Source organism: Tetrao urogallus, assembly GCF_951394365.1.
Source record: "Tetrao urogallus genome assembly, chromosome: 3".
In the NCBI taxonomy this organism is placed as follows: domain Eukaryota; kingdom Metazoa; phylum Chordata; class Aves; order Galliformes; family Phasianidae; genus Tetrao; species Tetrao urogallus.
The window spans coordinates 20,786,532-20,808,258 of NC_136815.1; the positions used below are offsets into that span (position 1 = coordinate 20,786,532).

Here is a 21,727-nt window from a genome sequence, read left to right on the forward strand (position 1 = left end):
TGTTACATAGAGATCCGTAGTTAAATGCTCTCATTACCCAGACAGAGGGTAAATTGAGGTCTTAAACAGAGATGAAAAGTTGCACAATGTGCTATTTTCCCTTTACACCAATTTTAAGTATTTCTGTCACCTTAGACGGCAAGAACATACACATACCTCACACATATTAGTTTGATTTCAGTGCTTCCAGAGGTGATGGGAAAATGAAATCAGTTCACACAGCTCAAGTGATTAAATGGTATAAAGGTTAGAAGTAACTAAAGGCTTCTGCAGCATTCATTTCTATACGGTCTGCAGGTTTTTGATAAAAATAGATGGTGATTTTCAGAAGCCTCATTGCACTTGCGGGAAATTAAGCTTATTTAGCATTTCTGAAGTTGAATACCTTTAAGCTAATCTATTCAAAAATCAATTGCAGTTTGGTAAACTACAGGAAGATGTCTTAGTTGAGGGCTCATCACTGAGGTTACTCAGTTTAATTTAAAAACAATCAATTTTACGCTGGTTCAGCAGTTCCTAGGGATGCAAACTGCTTCTTTTTATGAGGGCTGGTCTGAAAGAAATGTCTCCTATTTTATTATGTCAGCTCATGACATCAGAGGTGAATGTTGGTGGTGTGACAGCAGAGCAAGAAACTTCCCACCAACATTCCTTCACATGTCATTGCTGTATGACAGATGGCAGCAGATGGGCAGGCTGACAAAATGGCATCTGATGTGGCAGAGTGTATGAAGGAAAGGAATCGAACAGAATTCCTCCATGTGGAAAAATGCACCCATTTACAACATCTATTGAGCATTTTTGGAGGCAAAACAGTGGATGTGAGCACAGTGAGGTGGTGGGTGGTGCATTTCAGCAGTAGTGATAGTGGTCACCTCCAGTGGTGCAGATTGTTATAAGTGCGACTACTCTGACTGCAAATGTCTGTTTGTAGCATCATGGAAACGAATTTTTGCAGGACAACAATGTGTGGAAGAAGAATACATGGCTGAATACTTCAGACTGTATCCCAAATCATGCAAGTGAGACTGCTAGTACATTTGTGTGTATTATAACTGGAATATCTGAATGTCTTGTGTGAGTGATCTGTAGCTTTGAGGTTTTTAGTTTTGTTTGTTTGCCTCATCTACTACAGAGTTGAAAAACGCTGGCAGAAAAAAAAATAATGGCCACACAGAAATCACAATCAGAGTTTAACGGTACCTAAAGAATCATCACAATTTCTGCAGTTTAAATAATGGGAATACTTAATGCTGTTTTTCATAAATGTGCTAAGTTTCTTTACAGTAATATGGTATTTAATGTACTGTTATTAAAATCTGAAAAACAGGAGTTGACCTGGTCAAAATGCATTTATACTTCATCTACTGCTTTTCAGTTATAACTCTTTAGCATTTCATTACAAAAAATTGCCATGTTACACGAACCATTTACATCACAAAAGTGGTAGTGAGAGCAATATAATTCAATTATAAAAGCTGGAAACGGTTTAAACACCGTTTGAAAGTAAACAGTTACAGTCCCTTATGCCCATATCTGGGAAACATCCAAATGGAAGTTAAAGATCCCATGGCATTTTTTCAGAATGAGTAGGAGCTATCCTGATATGTTGGCCAACATATATTTTCTCAATTAAAAACAGATTTCAGTGTCCAAAGCTATGTGTCAGCAATTGCTGAGAGCATATGCCTGTCACATTTCCAGAAATCTCTGCACCATCAGTAAGTGTCTGGTCGCCTTGCTGAATAATGCTTTTCCAGATGCCACAAGTAGAAAATGTGAATGTATTTTCATAAATACATGAAGCTCAGGAACATTATCCTTTATTGTTCTGAAAATAGAATTTATCATTTGAACCCCCATTCTTGAGTGTTTTTTTCCATAAATGAAGCATTAGATATGACTGTGGTGGTCTATGAAACACTTTGACACCCTATGTAAATAGATTATGTCAAGACTGTGAAAAGAAATCCTATGAAACACACATACATAGAAACAAATAAAGGCTGCAGGAATAGCCTTGCATCTGCCATTCCTAACTTTTAGAAATGTAATGATTTACAAGGTTAAAATGCTTAACACTCAGTTTTCGTCTTAGTTTCACAGTACTTTCTACATTACTTTCTGTTTAAAGAGTAGGTAGAAAGATTTCCCTTATGCACTTCAAGCGTGCAGACCTCACACTGCACTCACAGCTAAGGTGATCGAATCATCAGTTGCCAGTATTGAAGCATGAACTCCCATCCCAGGAGCTACAAGATGACCTATGTTATCTACAGGCAGAGACAAAACAAAAACTCAAGCAATGTATTCCTAAAGAAAAAGACGTAAGTATGGAAAAGAATCCCTTGCTCAACAGATTTCCTCACACAATGTCTCAAACTCCTGCTATTTGGAGTTGAGTACACACCTTCATTGTTCACATTTAATTTTTTTTAAATATTTTAATTTTTTGCCATATTGCAAAAATATTTGGCTTGTGCTATTAAGAAAATTGGACAAAAGCACATCTTTGGCTCAAGATTTTACTCTGTTGACTGTCAGCATAACAAAATAGCACACTTGAAGTCAGTCACTCATGCTTGGAAATAAAATAGACATTTTCAAGGAACCAAACTAGGCAGATTTGCTTCCTAGCAACAGACAGGACAGAGTGCAGTTTGTTGTTGTTGTTGTTGGATGTTTGTTTTTTAAAAAGGATCGTTTTTCCACTCTCATTTTGCAGACTTCTGAATCTTATTCACTCACAATTTCAGAATTCTAGTGTGTCTGTATTGCTGAGGGATTTATGGTAGACATAGAAAGAGAGATGAAAACAGCACTTAGATCATGAGGATTTGCAGAATTCCTTGAAGGAAAGGTAAACGAGCTGCTTTACTTCTGCAGTGAACAACTATCTTTCTATAACCAAAATTTACTACCAGTTGCAAAAAGCAATGCAACCCACTGGAAATGATGTTAATCTAGTTAATAAGGCATAGTACGTCCTGCCCTGATACTACCTACTCTCATGGACATGACATTTTTAACCGAAGCCAGAAGAGTGACAGACCGTGCTTCAGGACAAGTTTACTTCTCCCTTAGACATAGTAAGTAGTAAGTATTAGATTTTCATAAGACAGTAGTTACAGAGGGAATTTATGTCTAGAAAATATCTGATACTTAACCTTCACTGTAGCGCAAAACATACTGGGTTTCAAAGGAAAAGAATGAGGACAAAGCATAAACAAAGTGGCAAATGTATGAAAGCACATGAATTCTAAAAGATAATTTTACAGATGATAGGTTTTAACTCAAGTTTACATTTAACACTGCTATTGAATTGCTGTTCCCAACATGACCCTCCTATCCCGAACCACCATCTACTGCCCCCACTTGAACTTGTGACAAAATTAACGTTTGATCTGTAACAACTACGAGTTTCCATAGTAGAAACTTTAAGATCACAAGTAATTGTTGTCATGCCTTCAGCAGAGCAGGTTGTGAAAGGAGAAACTGATTCACATGGGAGAAACCAGTTTCTTTTTTCATGAATACCCATCACATTAAACAGAAAACTAACATGAACTACATCTTGGTTTGAGATGAGCATCTTCTTTAACCCCTCCTCTAAAAAAATTCTACTACCACCTTTAAATCGTATTGATCTCCAAAACAAAATCCATCCTTCCTAATTGAAAAGAACACAGAAAATCTTGCTCTTCATCAACAAAACATCGGACGTTTTGTTTTCTATGATCAGCTAATCTCAACATCTAGAGGGAGAAACTGCACTGCCACAAAATTTTTCTGCCCACAAGTTTTGCAACTCAGAAACATTCCAAATTTAGCCTCTCACTTCAGATAGTTGAACCACTATTCTTAATTCAATTTGGAAAACTCCATGACATTAACAACCAAGTTCTTCTCAAAATGTACACTTACCTAAATTTAAATTCACCTTATTCCAACACAAGTAGGACACAAATAGCGCTTTCAGTATCATAGACTATTAGCATTTTTCCAATGCAAAGTATGAGAGCAAGCCAGATTTTTCAAGTAATTAAGAGGATATAAACGTTGTTTGCTGCAAGAGCGCTGTTCTCGAAAGAGCAGAGTCCTGGCAACTATCATAATCCTTTTGAAATTGCTCATATTAAGATTAAAGATCACTTTGTTCCTCTATTCCCACAACTACTTGGTATGGTAAAAACATCAGTCCCCTAGTTTTATATGTAACATCTTTAACATTTGCTCTCCTTTCTGTGCATGTGATTAAATGTAACATTTTGAAATCCCAAAGTTCTGAGAAAAACATAAATCCTTGTCCACAGCTGCTGTTTGACTCTGGAAACACATGCATTTTCTTTTCAAGCATCTACCATCAAAAAATCCCAAAGGATTTGAACTGGAGAACACCTGCATCTCTTCATTTAGTTCCAATAACAGAGTCTAAACTTCAAAATTACAAAAATAGATGCTATGTTCAGCTGCAGTTACATTCTGCCCCTAATTCCCGTGAACAAAAATGCTAAGAGCATGAAATCATTCAGGCAAGCTCTGTCATCGAGAGGATAAGATTTTTTGCACCAGAAGCCCAGTGGGAACTTGATAGAAAACTGGCAACAATTACAGATAAAGTACATAGTGAAATCCTCAGGGAGAGAAAAGGAAATGTAACAAGATAGATGGGTATAATTTTTACACATTTATGCCCAAACCACAAATGTGAATTGTCTTTAATTACTGCAATATATTCAGCATTTCTACTCATTCATTGTGTCAAATTATTCCAAAATACTTCAAATTACTTTAGAAATTCTCTTTTACAAGTTTGCTTTATTTACAAGTTTGGGCATTCCTTTAAAGTAGAACTGAAAACTTTAAAATTCGAATAGCTCTAGCTTTAAAATCCAGACTTTGTGTTGTCCCCCATCTAAGCAGTCAAAATTAATACACAGAAAAATGCCACTATTAGTTTTGTTTTTAAGTCTGAGAAATGGGAAGTTGGGGAGCATTCATAGTACTTTATGCAGAAAAAGAAATGCATATAAAATCTGTTCCCTTCTTTCAGATACATTCAAACAGATCAGCAGGCTTTTGAGGGGAAATGCATATAATATTCCCAATACAACATTTACAACATTTTTTTTTAAATTTATGTTTGTATCTATGATATCTTTAAACATTTAATCGTATTTTCCCTTCATAAATCCATTTTTCCTTTGTTTAGAGGGGAGAGATCTTCTCTAAACTGAGAAAAATTTACAGTAGAGGAAAAAAATCCAAAAATGCTTGGAAACTTACTATATCACTTAAATGAGCAGTTATCAACTTCTCCAAGGTTCAGTATTTACTCTTCACTCTTTGTGCAGCTTTCACACAAACCACAGCAGATTCTTTAGACTCTTATTTTGATCAACAGGGTCTACCAATTTAGCATACGTGAGCATGACATTCATACAGGTATTTTTGTTCACTTGATAATTTCACTGCTGCGTTGCTGAGCATTTGAGTGGATCTCAAGGCATATTTGATTCTTTTAGTTTTAATTTTTATTTCCTCTCGATTTATACGTTATAGAATTCTCCATACACTGGCTATGCATGCACTCCCATTTATTCAATATGGCAAACCAAACAGAGCTTAATCAGCTCACCTCATCTATTCAACAGCTGCCCATAATTAAATACTAACACCCACATTCATTTTGAAATCTCCCTATTTCTCTCAAAAGCCAGGTGAAGCAAACACGGTCTGCTGCTTGCTCCGAGCGTTAATAAATCCAGGGTTAGTTCAGAGAAGCCATTAAGACGCCCCCCAGCCTCTCTCTCCTATATTGTATATGCTGCAGTTTAAATAAAGACAGTTGTAAAAATCAGGGGATGTACTGCCCTATGCACAGACATTCTTGAGGAATTTTTTATACAACTAAGGTACCCAAAATTAAAAGCACCAGCATGCAGATGTATAATTAAGGATTAAACAAAATCCCTAAATACTTCTAGCATTGTGCTAACGATACAAAACAATAAAACACCATTCCTAAATTATCAGCAGCACATGAACTTGTTACATGTGATTCTTACTTTGCTGCAGGTACTCCACACAGTGCACTTCAATGCTGCCCTTTTTGGAATAATGTTTCATAAAAATACTTTCTCTCTTTGCTGCTCAATGCAGCACATCACTGCTAGAAACAATCTTTTTCTCCTCCTCTCAGTAGCAAATAAGAAATAAAATACTTGTGCAAAATACTTTATCATTCCAATTGTAAATACACACTCAACCTTTGCAGGGCCACCTGCAGCTGAGCAACAAAAGGAAGCTGCACAGCAGCCTGGGTCACCATGGATCACAGGATTTCAGTGGCACAATGCAGCAGCTGACACAACAAGGGGAGAAAAGGGCTCCTACCTGTTCTCCAGCTGAACTCACCCGAATTATTCAAGAAATGCATGCCATTGGCACAAACTCCCCCCTGGCACTTCATACCCAAATAACTGCTCCCATTTTGGACCCAGTTGTTTTCCATTCGACCTCACAGATGCATAAAGAATTCATAAGCTACACCTCCTTCATGTTTATATAAGCAAAATTTAAAAGAGACCACTCAGCCATTGTATTGTATTCCAAGATTCTTCCACAAACTCTTTTAGGATGTGGTCCCATTGTTTGTTAGAGTACCAGAAACTCTCCTCCAGAGAAGCAATTTCTCTGGGTTTTAACCACAAAATCACTCCCACCAAACTGGAACTGCAGTTCCCCTTAACTCTTTCAGAAACTACATCTATGTCTCAACAGCATCAGCTACATGGCTATCTTTACAAGGCTTGCTCTAGTCTTATTTCTAGCCATCTGACAGTACAGCACAACACTAGATTTTTTTTCTCATCCCTCATGGACAGATTGATTCTTTCAACAAGCAAGTTGCGCTATTCCTTCTTCTTTCTTGCAGTATTAATTCCTATTGCAGACCATCACATCTAATATTATTAGGAGAAATGACTCCAATAGCACAACTTCAGTACTGCCAAATCATCTCTAGTAATAACGCTTTAAACAGCACTTTTATTCCCCCATGGCATAAGCGGAATTTGCTGTCAAATTATCCAGTAGAGCTTTAATTCCCAGAAGTGACTGCAACTGACAGCAAAAGCATTTTTATGCTTTCAAATCACTTCATGTAGTTTCCACATTCGTGGTGAAAAGGCTAATCGTATCTCCTGTATTACACTGCCTCACTTCCTTCAGCACGTATTTGAATGTGAAGGCTTTAATTCCCTCATCGTTTGGATAGAACCTGAGATAGCTTAAACGCTGCTCCCTCACTTCATGTACAAAACAAAACTAACAAAAGAAAATCCACACTCTCATTTGTAGTACACTACTCTGCATGCTTAAGGGGATCAAAGCTTCAACAAATCTGTCAGCTTTTCCCTCTGATTTCTGCCCTATCTGCTGCCCTACAGACAGACCTAGAGCTGTAGGACAGGGTGCACAGATCAGCAAACCATCACGGACCACATAAAATCAACACTGCTTTCCAGAGGAATGGGGCAGGTGGCCCAAGAAATTCCCAAGTCTGAACATTTTAAATGCATCTCCGTTCATCTACAAGACAGTTATCAAGGATACTTATCTGTTATGAATCAATTTTTTGCAATACTATTAATCAACCTCCAAGTCCCTGCATACCTCTGAACCACACTTCATTTGTTCATCTCTTAATTCTCTAAGGCATCATCTGTCACAAGCTACCAAATACAGATTGCTATCTACCTGGATTATCCATTTTACTTATGGAATAAACTATATGTGACTACTGTGACCAGTAACAACTACAATTACTCTGTAACATAGTTTTGGTTTTTGGCTTTTTCCTTTTTTTGTTGTTGTTTTTTTGTTTGTTTGTTTTGTTTTTAAATAATCTATGTATGCACAACTCCCTTAAGGGTTAAAGAATATTCTGGGACAAATCAGAAAGTTAACTTTCAAAAAAGGCAGAAAAAGCAACAATCAATAATAGTAATTAATATTGTTAGCATTATGAACATTTAAAGTCACTTAAGTGAGACAGCAGGTCCAACAGATTTATGCCACTTCTTTCTTTTAAAAAGGGATCTGAATCATGAACTGGTATGGGGCAATGTTTTAGTGGCAGAAACTTGAGTAAACTGTTATAAAAACAGCATCAAACATTTCAGTATGATACTCTCCAAGAAACGTACAAGTACCAATGCTGAGATAATAATCTAGAAACTGATGGAGCGGCTACTGCTTACAAATAATTTGCTTTGCACAAAAGAAAAAAAGATTTTGCTTATACACACATTTGCAAAGACAACAATAAATTTGCCGCTGCTTAACAGATCAATGATACCTAACAACCATTAAAAATTCACTTTTCATTAAAAATGAAAAATGGATAAAACACTTTCAAACACTTCCTGTATTTGACAGCACTGTGGCCATTTTTTTGCTTTCTTTAATCTACTTTTTTTTTTTTTTTTTTTCTCCATTTTATCTCCTTACAGCATTCTTTGAATGGAGCAACTGTTTAATGTCACTTGTAAAATGCAACAACAGCAAAACCTAAATATCTGTATTTCTCAAGCTGTATTCGTTTTAAATCAGATTCAGTGATGCTTAAAACAGGCCAATGTTATGTTTAAAGCCCAAAGAAATCGTATGAATGTTAGAGTATTAGTGTCCACAAAGTCAATATCTTTAAATTTACCTGAGCAAATCTCTGAAAAATATTAACTTGTTTCTCATTTAAATCGATCACATCAATTCAAGAAAGACAAATGTATACTCTTCAAGAAAGAAAAATGCATACTCGAAGACAAATGTACACTCACGCATCTTAAAAATAATCTTTTTAATTATTAAGAATTTAGAAAATGTATTAATTGAATTACAAACTATCCTGCAAATTTATGTGAACCGCTTCAAACATAATATGTCAACTTCTGCATGAGAAGCTCAAGTTATTAGAGGAAAGAAAGAACAGAAGTAACATTTTCAACAAGAACCCTAGCAAAAAATAAAAATGTTTACAAAATATGTTTTGTATAATTTATTTATACGGCAACCAAAGTCAATGAAGCATTGCTTCCTGAAGAGGACATATATCAAAATACTGCTTTGAGTTGTTGTGTGTCACAGTGAGCTGCAGCCATTACATGTGCAGCATGTGAAAAAGATACCTTGGCATTTGGCATATTTTATATCAAGCCCCTCTTTTGAAAATTACATTGGATAGGAAAATGTAACGCGATACCAGCTTAACAAGAGTTTTGCACTTACCAGAATTGTGGCAGTAGTCCATACACTGTGGAATTTGGATTGTAAAGGCTACCAAATCTGGAGCTAAGAGAGATTCTGGCTTTCTGCTCTCATTGAGCCATTTACTGCTGTGTAAGTCTCTGGTGTCAGAAGGCCCTTGAATTAAAGGAATCAGCTTCTCTTTTCCACCATCACCTAAGATAAAGATTAGACTTCTTAGATCTCCTATCGTAACAAGATCATTTTTCAACTTATAAACATTCACTAGTCCACCTATTAACACTGTAAGTACAGAATTAAAATAGGAAATAGAAAGAGCAAGTACTTATAAACTATTAAGCCACTTCCTTAATACCATCTTATAAATGTCTTGACCTCTAGGAAGATTTCAAATGAAGTAATTGAGTCTCTTTATAATTGTAATTTCCATCCTGAATTTATAAAATAACTTCTTAAAATATCACCCTGAACTCAATTTAGAGTTAAATACACTCAGTTTTAGTGTTCTTAACACTAGCTACCATGTAGCAATAAAAAGATGGTAGATAATCAGAATGTTACTGTAATCTCTTCAAAAAAAAAGCATGTTAAAAAAAATTTAAAATTATTTATCATCAAGTCCTCAAGTCCTTCTCAAGTGGGATGTGAAACACTTGCACCACTGATGGAAAATAAGACAGGAAAAAATAAACAGAATAAAATATAATACTACAAAAAGAGCAAAATGCAAATACGTTGTGTAATATTAAAATGTAGTTTATTCCAGTTTCCTTAGTGCTTTTAGCTTCATTTTTATCTCAGAAGACATAAACTAAATATTGTGTTCTTTTTCAGTGTCAAAATTGACTAAACTAGGGCCAGGTTGGATCATCCTGGCACACAATAACAACAAAACAAAAACAGAATACAAAAAAATCTTTTCTGATTCATAGGAACAATGAGTAAATTCTTGTTTCAGTAACTCTCCTTGTAAAAAGCAAGGCCAATTCTCCTACACAGGCAATAAAGTTTTACATGGTCCAGCTGCACATACCTGGGGCTTTGGCACAAATTTTTATTGATCCCACGGTCCCAGAGGCACATTTGACCAATGATGTGCTGCAGTACTTCAATTCAACATTCTGGATTGAGCCCTCAAGAGTTGGCAGGGGATTCTTAGATTTCACACCTAATAAAAGAAAACTGCAAATGTACTAGCCTGTTGAATTTAAATATTTTTATATTCCTTTACCAAGGCATTTAAACTTAATTATACTTTAATTATCTACCTTAGATGTTCTTATAGCATTTTTGTTGTGATTCACAGTTTTTAACGGGAAGTGGGAGCACATTCTGTAGACTTTGTAATACAGTTACACATAAATACAGGCAGAAATGAGAGAAAAATACACAAGGCCACTTAGATACTGCAATAATAAATATGTATATATACACACATACATACACTTTTGTTTTCAGTTTGTAAGTGCCACCCCAACTAATTTCTTTCACGTTGTTATTGTGACCTTTTCATTTCAGGATATTAAAATGACTCAGTGTTCTGAGCCCACGCTTAGGCAACAGCACTTGCCTCAGTAGCAATGTAAAGGCACTAAACCCATGTGGCTGAAGAGCACAGAGGGCCAGCTCACTTGCTTTTGTTCAATGGAACACAGAGTTCAAACCTTGCCTTAGGTCATGAGTAGAACCAAGTTCCGGTGGTCTTTTCTCAACCCTATTTGTGCACCCAGCAAAGCACGCAGTGCTCAGAACAACACGGGGCACTGGCACTCCTGAGCCACAGGCCTGAGCTCCACAGGCTGCACAGGGCAGAGCCAAGCAGCCCACAGAGCCTCACAGCATGGGCAGGGGCAGCCAGCCCTCCAGTGCTGTGCACAGCTACCTATTGGAGAACAAGCACATAAATTCAGTCACAAATGAGAAAGAAACCGTTTCAGCACCTGTAAGTAGCATGAAAGGAAAAACTAACAGAAGTTACCATTTTTAAAGTTTTTTCCCCCTTGACGCAACAGTGACTGAATTTGTCAGTAAGTTGGCAAGCACCTTCTTAATTATGCAAGCATTAGTATAATTATGGAACCATTTCCTTACATACGTAACATAGAATTTGTTCCAACATCTATAATTATGCAAGAAAAGTATTAGGGAATAGCAGATATAAAAAATGAAAAAGCATTTTGATTTGTGCTTCAAGATAGTTACACATATTAAATTAACTTAATATATTCTCCAAAGAATTAATTTTTTGCACGATCTCTCAATGAGTCTCTAAAGAGTGATTCCAACCTTTCCTAGTGAGGAAAAATGGCTTGAGGAAAAATGGTTATTTCTCTAATTGATAGGAAAGAGAAATTTCACAACCTGGTAACTGGGCTTAGTTCACCGTGCCTATTTCAGTTCCTAAGCATTAACAAGCATTTGGTAATCCACACAAAATCATTTGGTAAGCAGACTTCTTGCTCCGGAAAGATACTACAGTAGTTTTTGAATAAAAAGCACAGTAGGAAGAGAAGCAGCACAGAAAGGGATACATAGCATGAAGCAAACCAGGAAATGGGTTCTACATTCTACACATACTGTCTTATCATATTTTAACCTGCCTGCTGGGGTTAAGGCAAATCCAGCCTTCCCCTGAGTCGGGATTCAGGAAGGCCTCAGGCTCAGGGAATGCTCACTGCAACCTGTCTGCATGTCTGGCACTACAAGACCTCCTTGGCTTCCAGTCTATAGGATCAGCTACTGGTGTTAGCCTCACCCTCATACACAACCTTGCCTGGGGCGAGACTCTTAAAGCTGAAAATCCCCTTTCACCTACGGTTTTATATCAGAAACGATGCATAAATTTGCCAAAAGCAGATAGGGTTTCTCTAGGCATTTCCTTATCTTGGCTCTATGTCTTATACTTCTACACTTCTGCAAACACAGTCCACTGTGTTGCAAAAATCAAGGATTTGTTTTCTGGTTTTTTACCCCTTTTCCAAAACAGACGATAAAATAGTTAATAGCATCCAAAATTACACCTAAAGCATAACAATGTTGTTATATCCAACTCCCAGCAGCACTTTTATGGCTCAAAGCGTACAAGCTGTAATGCCTCATACATTTCTCTCGCTTCCCTATGGAAAATACAGTAAGTAATTCACTAAGTAATACTTAGAAAACTAAGTATTTTCCATCATTAAGTCCACTTCTTGACCTAGGTGTTGAGGCATTTCTGTTTTAGCATTACATCTGATAACACAGAAACAAGTTGCATGTGATTGCAACTATTTGTCTTTGCTCTCTCACCTGTTCCCTCACCAAACAACTTCTGGACTCACTGAATTTTAGCAAGATAAAGCAGAGTAAGCAGAGACACTTATCTTATGGGATCTTCATGAAAATCTGAGTATAGTTGCCCTGTAACTCAAACCATCAGCATATGCACAACAGTCAGCAAAGCACAGCTCAAAGCAGCCAGAGCATTTACATCCAACCAGTGGGTGAGGATCACAAGAAGGACATTAAGAAGCTGAATGACTTGGCCTTGAAGAAATACACAAACTCTCAATATGTACTCATAATTAATATTACATAATTAACAGCTGTATTCTAATGCATATGATGAAGAAGTTTGTTTTTGGAAGACCTATTAGTGGATGAATACTTCCACAGAGGATTATTTGAAAAGGACATCAAAAACTATTGGAAAAACGCAGTGCTGTCTTGCCTTTTGTGCATTCTTTTGACACGAAATGGCATTATCATTCTGCTCTCATTCTTAATACCTGATAACCACAGCACAATACACTGCAGTAATCAAAGAAAAGTTGAAACAAAAATCAATTTCACAGCTCTGGACTGAAGGATACTTGGAAAACCCACTTGCTGAACATTAAAACCCCGTGTAAAGCATACAGTAAGAGATATGGAACTTTGGATGGCTACCTAGAACTTTATCATAAAGACAAAAATCCACATGACCCTAAGGTGACACCCCTTGCCAAGTTTCAAGTTTCTTTTTCAAAATAGAGATAAATTAGTTATTTCAGTGAACCATTTATAATGAATAAGTTTAATATGAGAAACACCACACTTTTCTCCACCTCCAAATTTTTTGGAAGGGATGAACCATGCCTCACCCAACTCATCAAATTGGCAAACCATCCTCTAGAGAAGCAGCCCTGTTTACTATCTATGCCTCTGCCCATCTGTAGCTTTTAACTCTATATATTCAGTTCTTCCTGAATACCCTCCCATTTCTCTTCCATAACGACATCATTTTAAAATCAAGGTCTCTATGGTCATACACACAGCTAAAGTGTTCCTTAAATACCTATTTCAGAACATCTGTAAATTCTCTGGCAGCTCTGTCTTCTCAGACAATCATTTCAGCAGGAAGATGTTAACACTCATAGATAAGAAATGTTCCATGTATCCAACTACAGGCTCAAATTTGGTATGTGAATAAACATTAAAGAAGATTTTTTTTTCAGCAAAGACATGAAGCATGAACTCAAAATGGAACAAGGTGAACCAAATCTCCCATTGCAAGCAAGCAAGCAACACTTTCCAAATTTCAACTTCTGCAAAGTCACTGAAAATGAAGCATGAAAAAAGCTTGTATTTGAGGTTTAAAAATAACCACGCAAGTGGAATTTGTGCTGTACTTATTCTTCTGGAATCATACTTTAGAAAGTATCACCATTATTTACTTGACTTTTCTACTCTATGTAGCCAAAAAACAGAGAACAGGTTCTTTCTCAGTACAGCTCACATTTTCCTTAGCTCATTTATTTTCATCAGGATCATGATAAACAAAATGAAGACAGAAAGATCTGTGTACCTGTCTCTATCAAATACAATCTAACTTTGCTTCCAAAGAACATCTTCCCCACTGTAAAACTACTTGAAATAAAAATCATGTCTCCTTCCCAATATGTAATAATATTGACACCCGTGATCAAACCAGCTTTAGACAAATTTGAATATTAAACACAGAATATAACATACAAAAGATTCTCCCCTTGGAAAATTGTTTTTTTGGTAATAGATTTGTTCCTCACTTCCCCAAATCGACATGTGCTAAGTCAATGACGTTGTGTGCAAGTGGGAGTGAACAAAAGCACAGGTCACAGTTGCGACTCCTATATAGATCAGCCCAGGATTTATGTTGACAAATTTATCAATGCTGAGCAATAACTTAAGGCCCATTAGAAAGAGTTTACAAATTAGTGATTTTATCAGTGGCCTATATGTCTTAGAATCATAGAACTGTTAGAGTTGGAAGGGACCTTTAAAGGTCATGTAGTCCAACTCCCCTGCAATGAGCAGGAACACCTACAGCTAGATCAAGTTGCTCAGAGCCCTTCCTGCCAAACCTTAAATGTCTCCAGGGATGGGACATTGACCACCTCTCTGGACAACCTGTTCCAGAGCCTCATCACCCTTAGTGTATAAAATCCCTTCCTTACATCGAATTTAAATCTTCCCTCCTTTTGTTTGAAGCAATTTCCCCTTGTCCTATCACAGCAGACTCTGCTAAGAGTCTGCCCCTCCTTCTCTGAGAAGAGGCTATAAGTCCCCCTTCCTCTTTAAATACTGACAAGTCACTCTCAGGTCTCCCCGGAGCCTTCTCCAGGCTAAGCAGGCGCAGTTCTCTCAGCCTGTCCTTGTGGTAGAGGTGTTCCATCCCCCGGGTCATTTTTGTGGCCCTCCTCTGCATGCACTCCACATCTCTTCTGTACCGAGGACTCCACATCTGGACACAGTACTCCAGATGAGGTCTCACAGTGCAGAATAAAGGAGCAGGATCACCTCCCTGCCCCGTTGACCATAGTTCTTTTAATGTAGCCCAGGGTATTGTTGGCTTTGTGGGCTGCGAATTCTTTTACCAATCCATTTGTAATAAGAGGAATTTGCAATGATCAAAGGGAAACCAAGAGAAAAAATCTGAATTGATCAACAGAAAAGACAGGAAACCAGCAGAATAGGTGCATTATTGATTCTTATGACAAAAGTCTTTATGCCAACAAATTCTTAATATACAATAATTCCTTAGAAAGGCAGTAAAGGAGAGAACTAAAAAATATGAAATAGGAAATGAATAAGGCACAACTAAAACTTCTAGAAGCAGCTCCAAATGAATTCTCTCCTTATTTAAGTTATGACCTCAGAAGGAAAAAATTCAATATTTAAAGCATTAAGTATCAATAAACTATGGTTTGGCAATATGACACAGTTAAACAGCGTCACATACATGTCACAATGATTTCAAACTCAGCAAAAATAGAGCAATCTATGAATAAAAGCAAGAAATTATTAACTGAATTAAACTCAATTTTAGGCCTAGGGTCTTTCTGGAAACAAAAAAAAAATTCAATTGTTTTCACAGAATCACATACAGTTTTACATGACTATCACAAAAACGCTAGTAAATAACTAAAACATACAAGAAATCTCATTTCCTTAACAGAAGACATTCACTTGTCTTCAGTCTCTGCTTAAACCGTCCCCCTTTCTGAGGACTTCACAAATCTGCACTGATCTGAACTAGAAATTGCTTTCAGCATCAAATTCCTCAGAGAAGTCATCTCGGTTCTACCAGGAACTCAACAGGCGCCACAGAGATGAGCTCCAGTTGGTGTCAGTGCTGCTTGTCACGCTCAGGGTACTGTGGGACCATGGGCTTCCAGGGTCGTCAATGCAGCAAGACAGCAGCAGCACGGGATTTTAAACATTGTTTGTAACTGTGCTTCCTCACGCAGAATACCAGAAAACACTGAGTGTGGAGTTTCTTCCGTTGTTTTTGTTTTCAATTGCAAAAGCAGAGATTTTCTAAAATGCAGAAGTCACGTTATCAATACTTTCTCATTATCTTCTGCAGCATAACGATAATTTGTGATGAAGTTTCCCAAACGGCAATACTCACAATTCTATTTTTTTAATTTGTCACCATAATCTCCTCATTACGTTTTACAGCCCCAATGTAGACTCTCATAAAACTATTTTCTCTCTTCAAAACACAGCAATTAAAGCAGTTCATTCTAAGGAAGTGTCAATGTGCAGATCTATTTTGCACTGGTTCCACTTAACTTAGAATTATTAGTGCTATTATGATTCTGATTATCTTGATAATTTATATTCTTGTAATATTCACTACAACAGGTGTCAATTAGTTTTCAATATACATACCACTATTCTTAGAAATTTCTCTTTTCTCCACTCTCTCCTTAGATTTAACAGGACAACAACAAAAGGAGTTGATAGACTTGTCTCACTTCTTGTGTATGATGATCAGGACAGCTTTTCTACTGTGTGAACTGCTTGCCCCATAGTTCCACACCAGAAAAAGACAGAAACAGAGACCTTAGATATCTGCCAAGTATTTTCCTTACCAGATAACCTAGACACAGGCCCAAGCAAGCAAGAGACCACATTCTTAAGCAAAATATTCATCAAGAAAAAAGTCTACTGTTCTTTTCATATGAACATAAGCTGCACAGACCACATGCACGTGCACACAACATAAAAACCATCTACTCAGTGTTTTCACAAACAAGTTTCAGAGACACACCCACACTCACACAATGGTTCACAGCTTAGAGGCCAATATCAAAACCTGTGTAACTAACAATTTTCCTCAAGACATCTGTAAACTAATTAAGACTTCTCTATTTTCTAAACAGATTTATATATTTAATTAATAATGGAGATCACTAAATTTAAATATATACCATGGGAAGCAACTCTAAAACCCTGCTGTGAAAAAATGTATTTTGGGCAAATATCCCCTTAACCTTCTTATTCCTAACATTCAGACAATTCAGGCATTGACAATTATAAGCATATCTAATTGAAACTAAGATTTTAAATTCGGCAACACAACACTGGGCAGGACACAGGATTAATGTGGCTTTAGTAGCACTACTATTGTAAGAAGAGGTTCAAAAAGAAGAGGTTTTCCTTTCTGCAGGATTCAACAGCTGCACTTCAGATATCAACACATCATATGATACAAATAGTAGGAGCACAATTTAACCACATTAAAATAACATTTTTCTGCCAAGAAAACAGAAAAACTATTCTGAATCTGAATATCTAACCCTCAAAAAGCATGTTCTATTGACAGTCAAATTTACATAGAGTCAGTAAACAAATGCTGAAATCACGCACACAGTCACAACGGTTGGAAGGGACCTCAAGAGATCATCCAATCCAACCCTCTCCTAAGGCAGGTACTTTACAATAGGTTACACAGGTAGGCATCCAAATGCCTATATTTCCTTCAATATTTCCATAGAAGTAGAAGTAGACTCCAGAACCTCTCTAGGCAACTTGTTCCAATGACAAATGACACTGACTAAAATTCTGCCAGGATGCAATAAGAACTTGAGAAACTTTGATCACAAAGTACTTGAAGATCCCAAAGACAACAAAGGCAGTTTGATAGAGAACTCACAGATTCCATCCATGGTGACACATCCTTTGGTTGGAAGCATTCACCATCAATTGCTTCCATTTTGGTCGTATGTACCTTCTATTCCTTTCCAAGAGGATAGTTTTATTCTATCTTTGGTCAAGTCCAGCAGGTCATGCAAAACATCTACACGTTTGCACGAAATGCACTTTGTCATTAATACATGTTCATTTGATCATACAAAACCTGAACTGCATTTTCTATTCTAATTTTGCATTAAGATCAGATGAGTATGAATGCAGCACCAGTTCAAATGCCGTATCTTCAAATACACTGAGTCTAAGCTGTTGTTTATCTTTGGCACTGGAACAAAGCTTGCATTTTATTCCCTAATTACAACGGACCTTTTGACTAAAAAAATTACATCTATGGTTTTCAAGGACAACATTTAGAGTAAAGAACAGTGTCTTAGAAGAACCACGGATCATGTCAGGTCTCTGCAACTTTCATTTTAACTGTAGAGCTCATTTCTGTAACACACATCTTTAAATAAGCTATTTGGCAACTACAAAACTCATAAAGCCTGGTTTCTTGTAAGTTTGTACTTTCTTGTCTTCTACAAGCCTCATTCACCAGAGCAGGTCTGACCCTCCAAGTGCTACGTAACATACCTAGTACGCAGGAGACAAGAAATGCTAAATCCCACCCCAACCTACACATAGCTGTGAGATTACTACTAATCAAACATGACATCTGGTCACCCGCTCTTTGTCAGACAGAATATTTAACGTCTGAAATCTGCCCCAACCTCCATCTGAAATAATTGCATACTGCACAGAACAGTTATGAAGCAGCAGAAAGACAAAAAACATTTAGCATCCTGAGGATGAATACAGTAATTTTTCAAGAAAAGAAAGAACACAAGTTTCTAAAAATTCAAATGAACATAAGTATTTAGTGATGGTATCAAAAATTTTTTTATATCTGACATCTAACGTATAATCATTAACTGATTTCTTGGGTTGCTGGGGGTACAGGAAGAAATCAAAGGGATGTGTTTCAGTTAGACAAAAGTGGCTGAGGAGGAAAGCTGGCACTGACATGGTTAGAAGATGGGCAACATCTCCTGGGGACACTGACTGTAGAAAGAGTAGGAAAGGTCAGGAACAAAGTAATTCATACAGGATAAGAAAGTAGAAGAAGATGAAGAATACATGCAAAAATACTGAAATTGTTACTAACTACAGCAGCATCCCCATTCTTCTCAGACAGAGTGTGCTACTTTAAAGAACAAAAAGACTGCCCCTTTACACGTAGTTTTCCACTTTATTTAAAGTGGAGTTTTGTTCCTAAGTAGAACATCCCTCTTATTCAAGTGTCTGCATTTCGCTGCATTTCTTCATGATACCACTGCGGTCCTCCCAGCAATTTAAATACATATTATTTCTACAGGATAAAAACTCAAAAAGCACAATGTTCTACGTTTAGCAGAAGTGTTTATATTTTCTTTTAAATATTCTATACACTATTGAGGACTTAAAAAGAAACAGTACATTTAGTGTCTGGAATGGCAGTTTCTTACACTAGGAGGATATTAACCTTTAATCCTTGAAATCATTAAAGAAATGTTTGTAGAAATATTTTTAGCCTCTTTATCTGGTCAAAGTACTGGAAGTTAAGTCGTGTCTGTACAAACCAATCATTTCACCAGCAGTTTTATATTTCTTTAAAGCCTCATATAAAAAGCACCTGCTTAAAGTGAGTAATGGAGTTTTATATTCATTGCACTTAGGAACAGCGTATGTAACCTATTCCGTTTTCCTCCCTTGTGGAATATATTTCAGCTTATATTGCACAGCACATTACCGATGTGTATAAAGACTCTCTGATCAGCAATTTGGACTGCAGACAGCAACCTGCATGAGTACACTTTTTTCCCTTCCTTAAATACTGTATCCACTTGATTCAGCAACACAAATTAAAACCATCCTTTAAAGATGATCTCACCTTCACAGCAAATGCATGAAACACATGATGCTAACACTGTAACAACGTCAGGCTACAGTCTGTGGCATACACCCTGCACAGCCAACAATTGGCATTCTGTCAGTATTACAGAAAGAACTCCATGCATGAACTTCCCTGTCCAAAGAACAGAAAATCTCCACTAGTGTTCTTAATTTATGAGAAGTTAAAAATCTTGCTGCCTATTCAGCCATATACTTTGAAAAACCCAAACTCAAGGAAAGTCTGCAATAGGATATATTTTAAGGATGCAATTTAATCTTGGAGTTACCTCTTAGTCAACATAAAGCATTAAGAGACCATTTTCACAGTACAGAATATTCAAGCACATGCTGTGACATACTCTTTGTAGTTGATAAATTTAAGGAATTCTTCACTGCAACCTCAGCTAAGTTGCACCTGAAGAATTGCTCAGTACCTCCTTTTGATAAAAGTGCAAGCTTGCAATAGCCTACAAATGGTGTTCAATTATGAGAATAATACTAGACTCAAGAAGGTAATATAGGCATGACCACGAAATAAAAAGGAGACAGTTTTTTTGTTGTTTTTTTTTTTGTTTGTTTGTTTTTCCAATCAGCTTTTCTTTCATTTGAAAGACAACAGTGAACTCTGAGAGAATAATCTAAATAATTTATGTTTAAACACTCGGTGTAAGATTAACTGGAATCGTACAATTGTACTCCTGAATTTACTGTAGTTAAGTATTGCTGTGTTACATATAGAAAACACATTGATTTCAAGTCATTTCAAAGAGTGTGCTTAGGAGACCGATTTATTCTCTGTGCACAGAATCATATCTTCACAAAACCAGACGTTGGTTCAAAGCCGACAGTCACCCTTTGCATCTTTTGCCATCCACCTACCTCTATGGTGGTAAGTTTTAAACAACGTGGAAAATAAATTTGCCAGAACAACTTAAACCAAGCATAGAATTACCCGTCAATATTATGGCCCGTAAGTACTTACTCACTGATCTAAACAGGAAGAAGGACTATATTACATTAGGCTTGATTAGTACCTCATGGAACACTGCTGAAGAAGTTTTGGGGTCAAAGCAAGTTTACATAGCCCATGAGAAGTAGAAGGATTAGCTATTCTATATCCAAACATATGAAGAAGTAATATCTGTGATTTGGGACTCGCATGTTTTCTAACTTAGTGTAATTAAGTTAGCACTACAGTTAGCTTATTTGTAAGACATTTTAATTCTGAAATACTTACTAGAATAAAACTTGATACATCTACATTATATTATAATATCGAGGGAAAGAGAGGACATAAAATGAAATCCTGATAAATCTTCACAGTATCTTAGAATGAGATCCAAATCTAGTTTGAATTTTTTTTACACAAGCAAAAACAAACAACTGAAAAAGCAAGCAACTGAGAAGCTTATGATTTTATCTTTTTTACCACTGGAAAAAAAAGTCAGCTTTTTAAAACAGAGGAATGTTACTCCAAACTTGCTTCCCCCACTCCCTGCTCACCCCCCCTTTTATTTAAACATCACTGTTGCCAATTAGTTGTCTTTAACATAATTTCAAATACATACTGAATGTCTATATGGGTATTATGGCTTTACTTAGTTTACAAAGATGAGTGAGGCCTTTAAGAATGCCAGTTGCATGCTTTTCAACAGAAGGATGTAAACTTATTTAGCAATCTCTTTCTCTCTTTCATCTTATCTCTAGTTTCTGTGTAGATTTATAATGCTCATTGTTTCCAATTTTAACAAATCACCTAATGGCAGAAAGGAAAATATGTTAACCTTGGAATTATTTGCAGTTGTAGAAATCCCTTTTGTCTGGCTCATGCAAGGCCTGCAATCTGTTTTAAACACAGATTGTCTGTCTTTTGTCTGACAGCCACCAAGCTGCACAAATTACTTTCTGCCTGTTCACCTGTTTGCAGCTGTGTCTGTAAGCTAAGGATTCTGTAGTTTGACTTGAGCAACCACTGAGGATTGATGACATGTGCTGCTGATAAAGTGAGCAATTTGAAGAAATTACTGGCTAAACTTATTGAAAGACATCT

At 36.6% G+C, this 21,727-nt stretch overlaps 1 protein-coding gene across 1 annotated transcript in view; it reads right to left on the reverse strand.

The window, feature by feature from the left end:
* The window catches only part of VPS13B (vacuolar protein sorting 13 homolog B), a gene marked incomplete at both ends in the record, with an annotated part of 421,628 nt that overhangs the window by 272,198 nt on the left and 127,703 nt on the right, over positions 1 to 21,727 (reverse strand). Inside the window, 2 exons of the mRNA XM_079533473.1 lie at positions 9,292 to 9,465; positions 10,304 to 10,438. Of these exons, the coding sequence (XP_079389599.1) occupies positions 9,292 to 9,465; positions 10,304 to 10,438 (309 nt within the window). The remainder of the gene's footprint in view (positions 1 to 9,291; positions 9,466 to 10,303; positions 10,439 to 21,727) is intronic.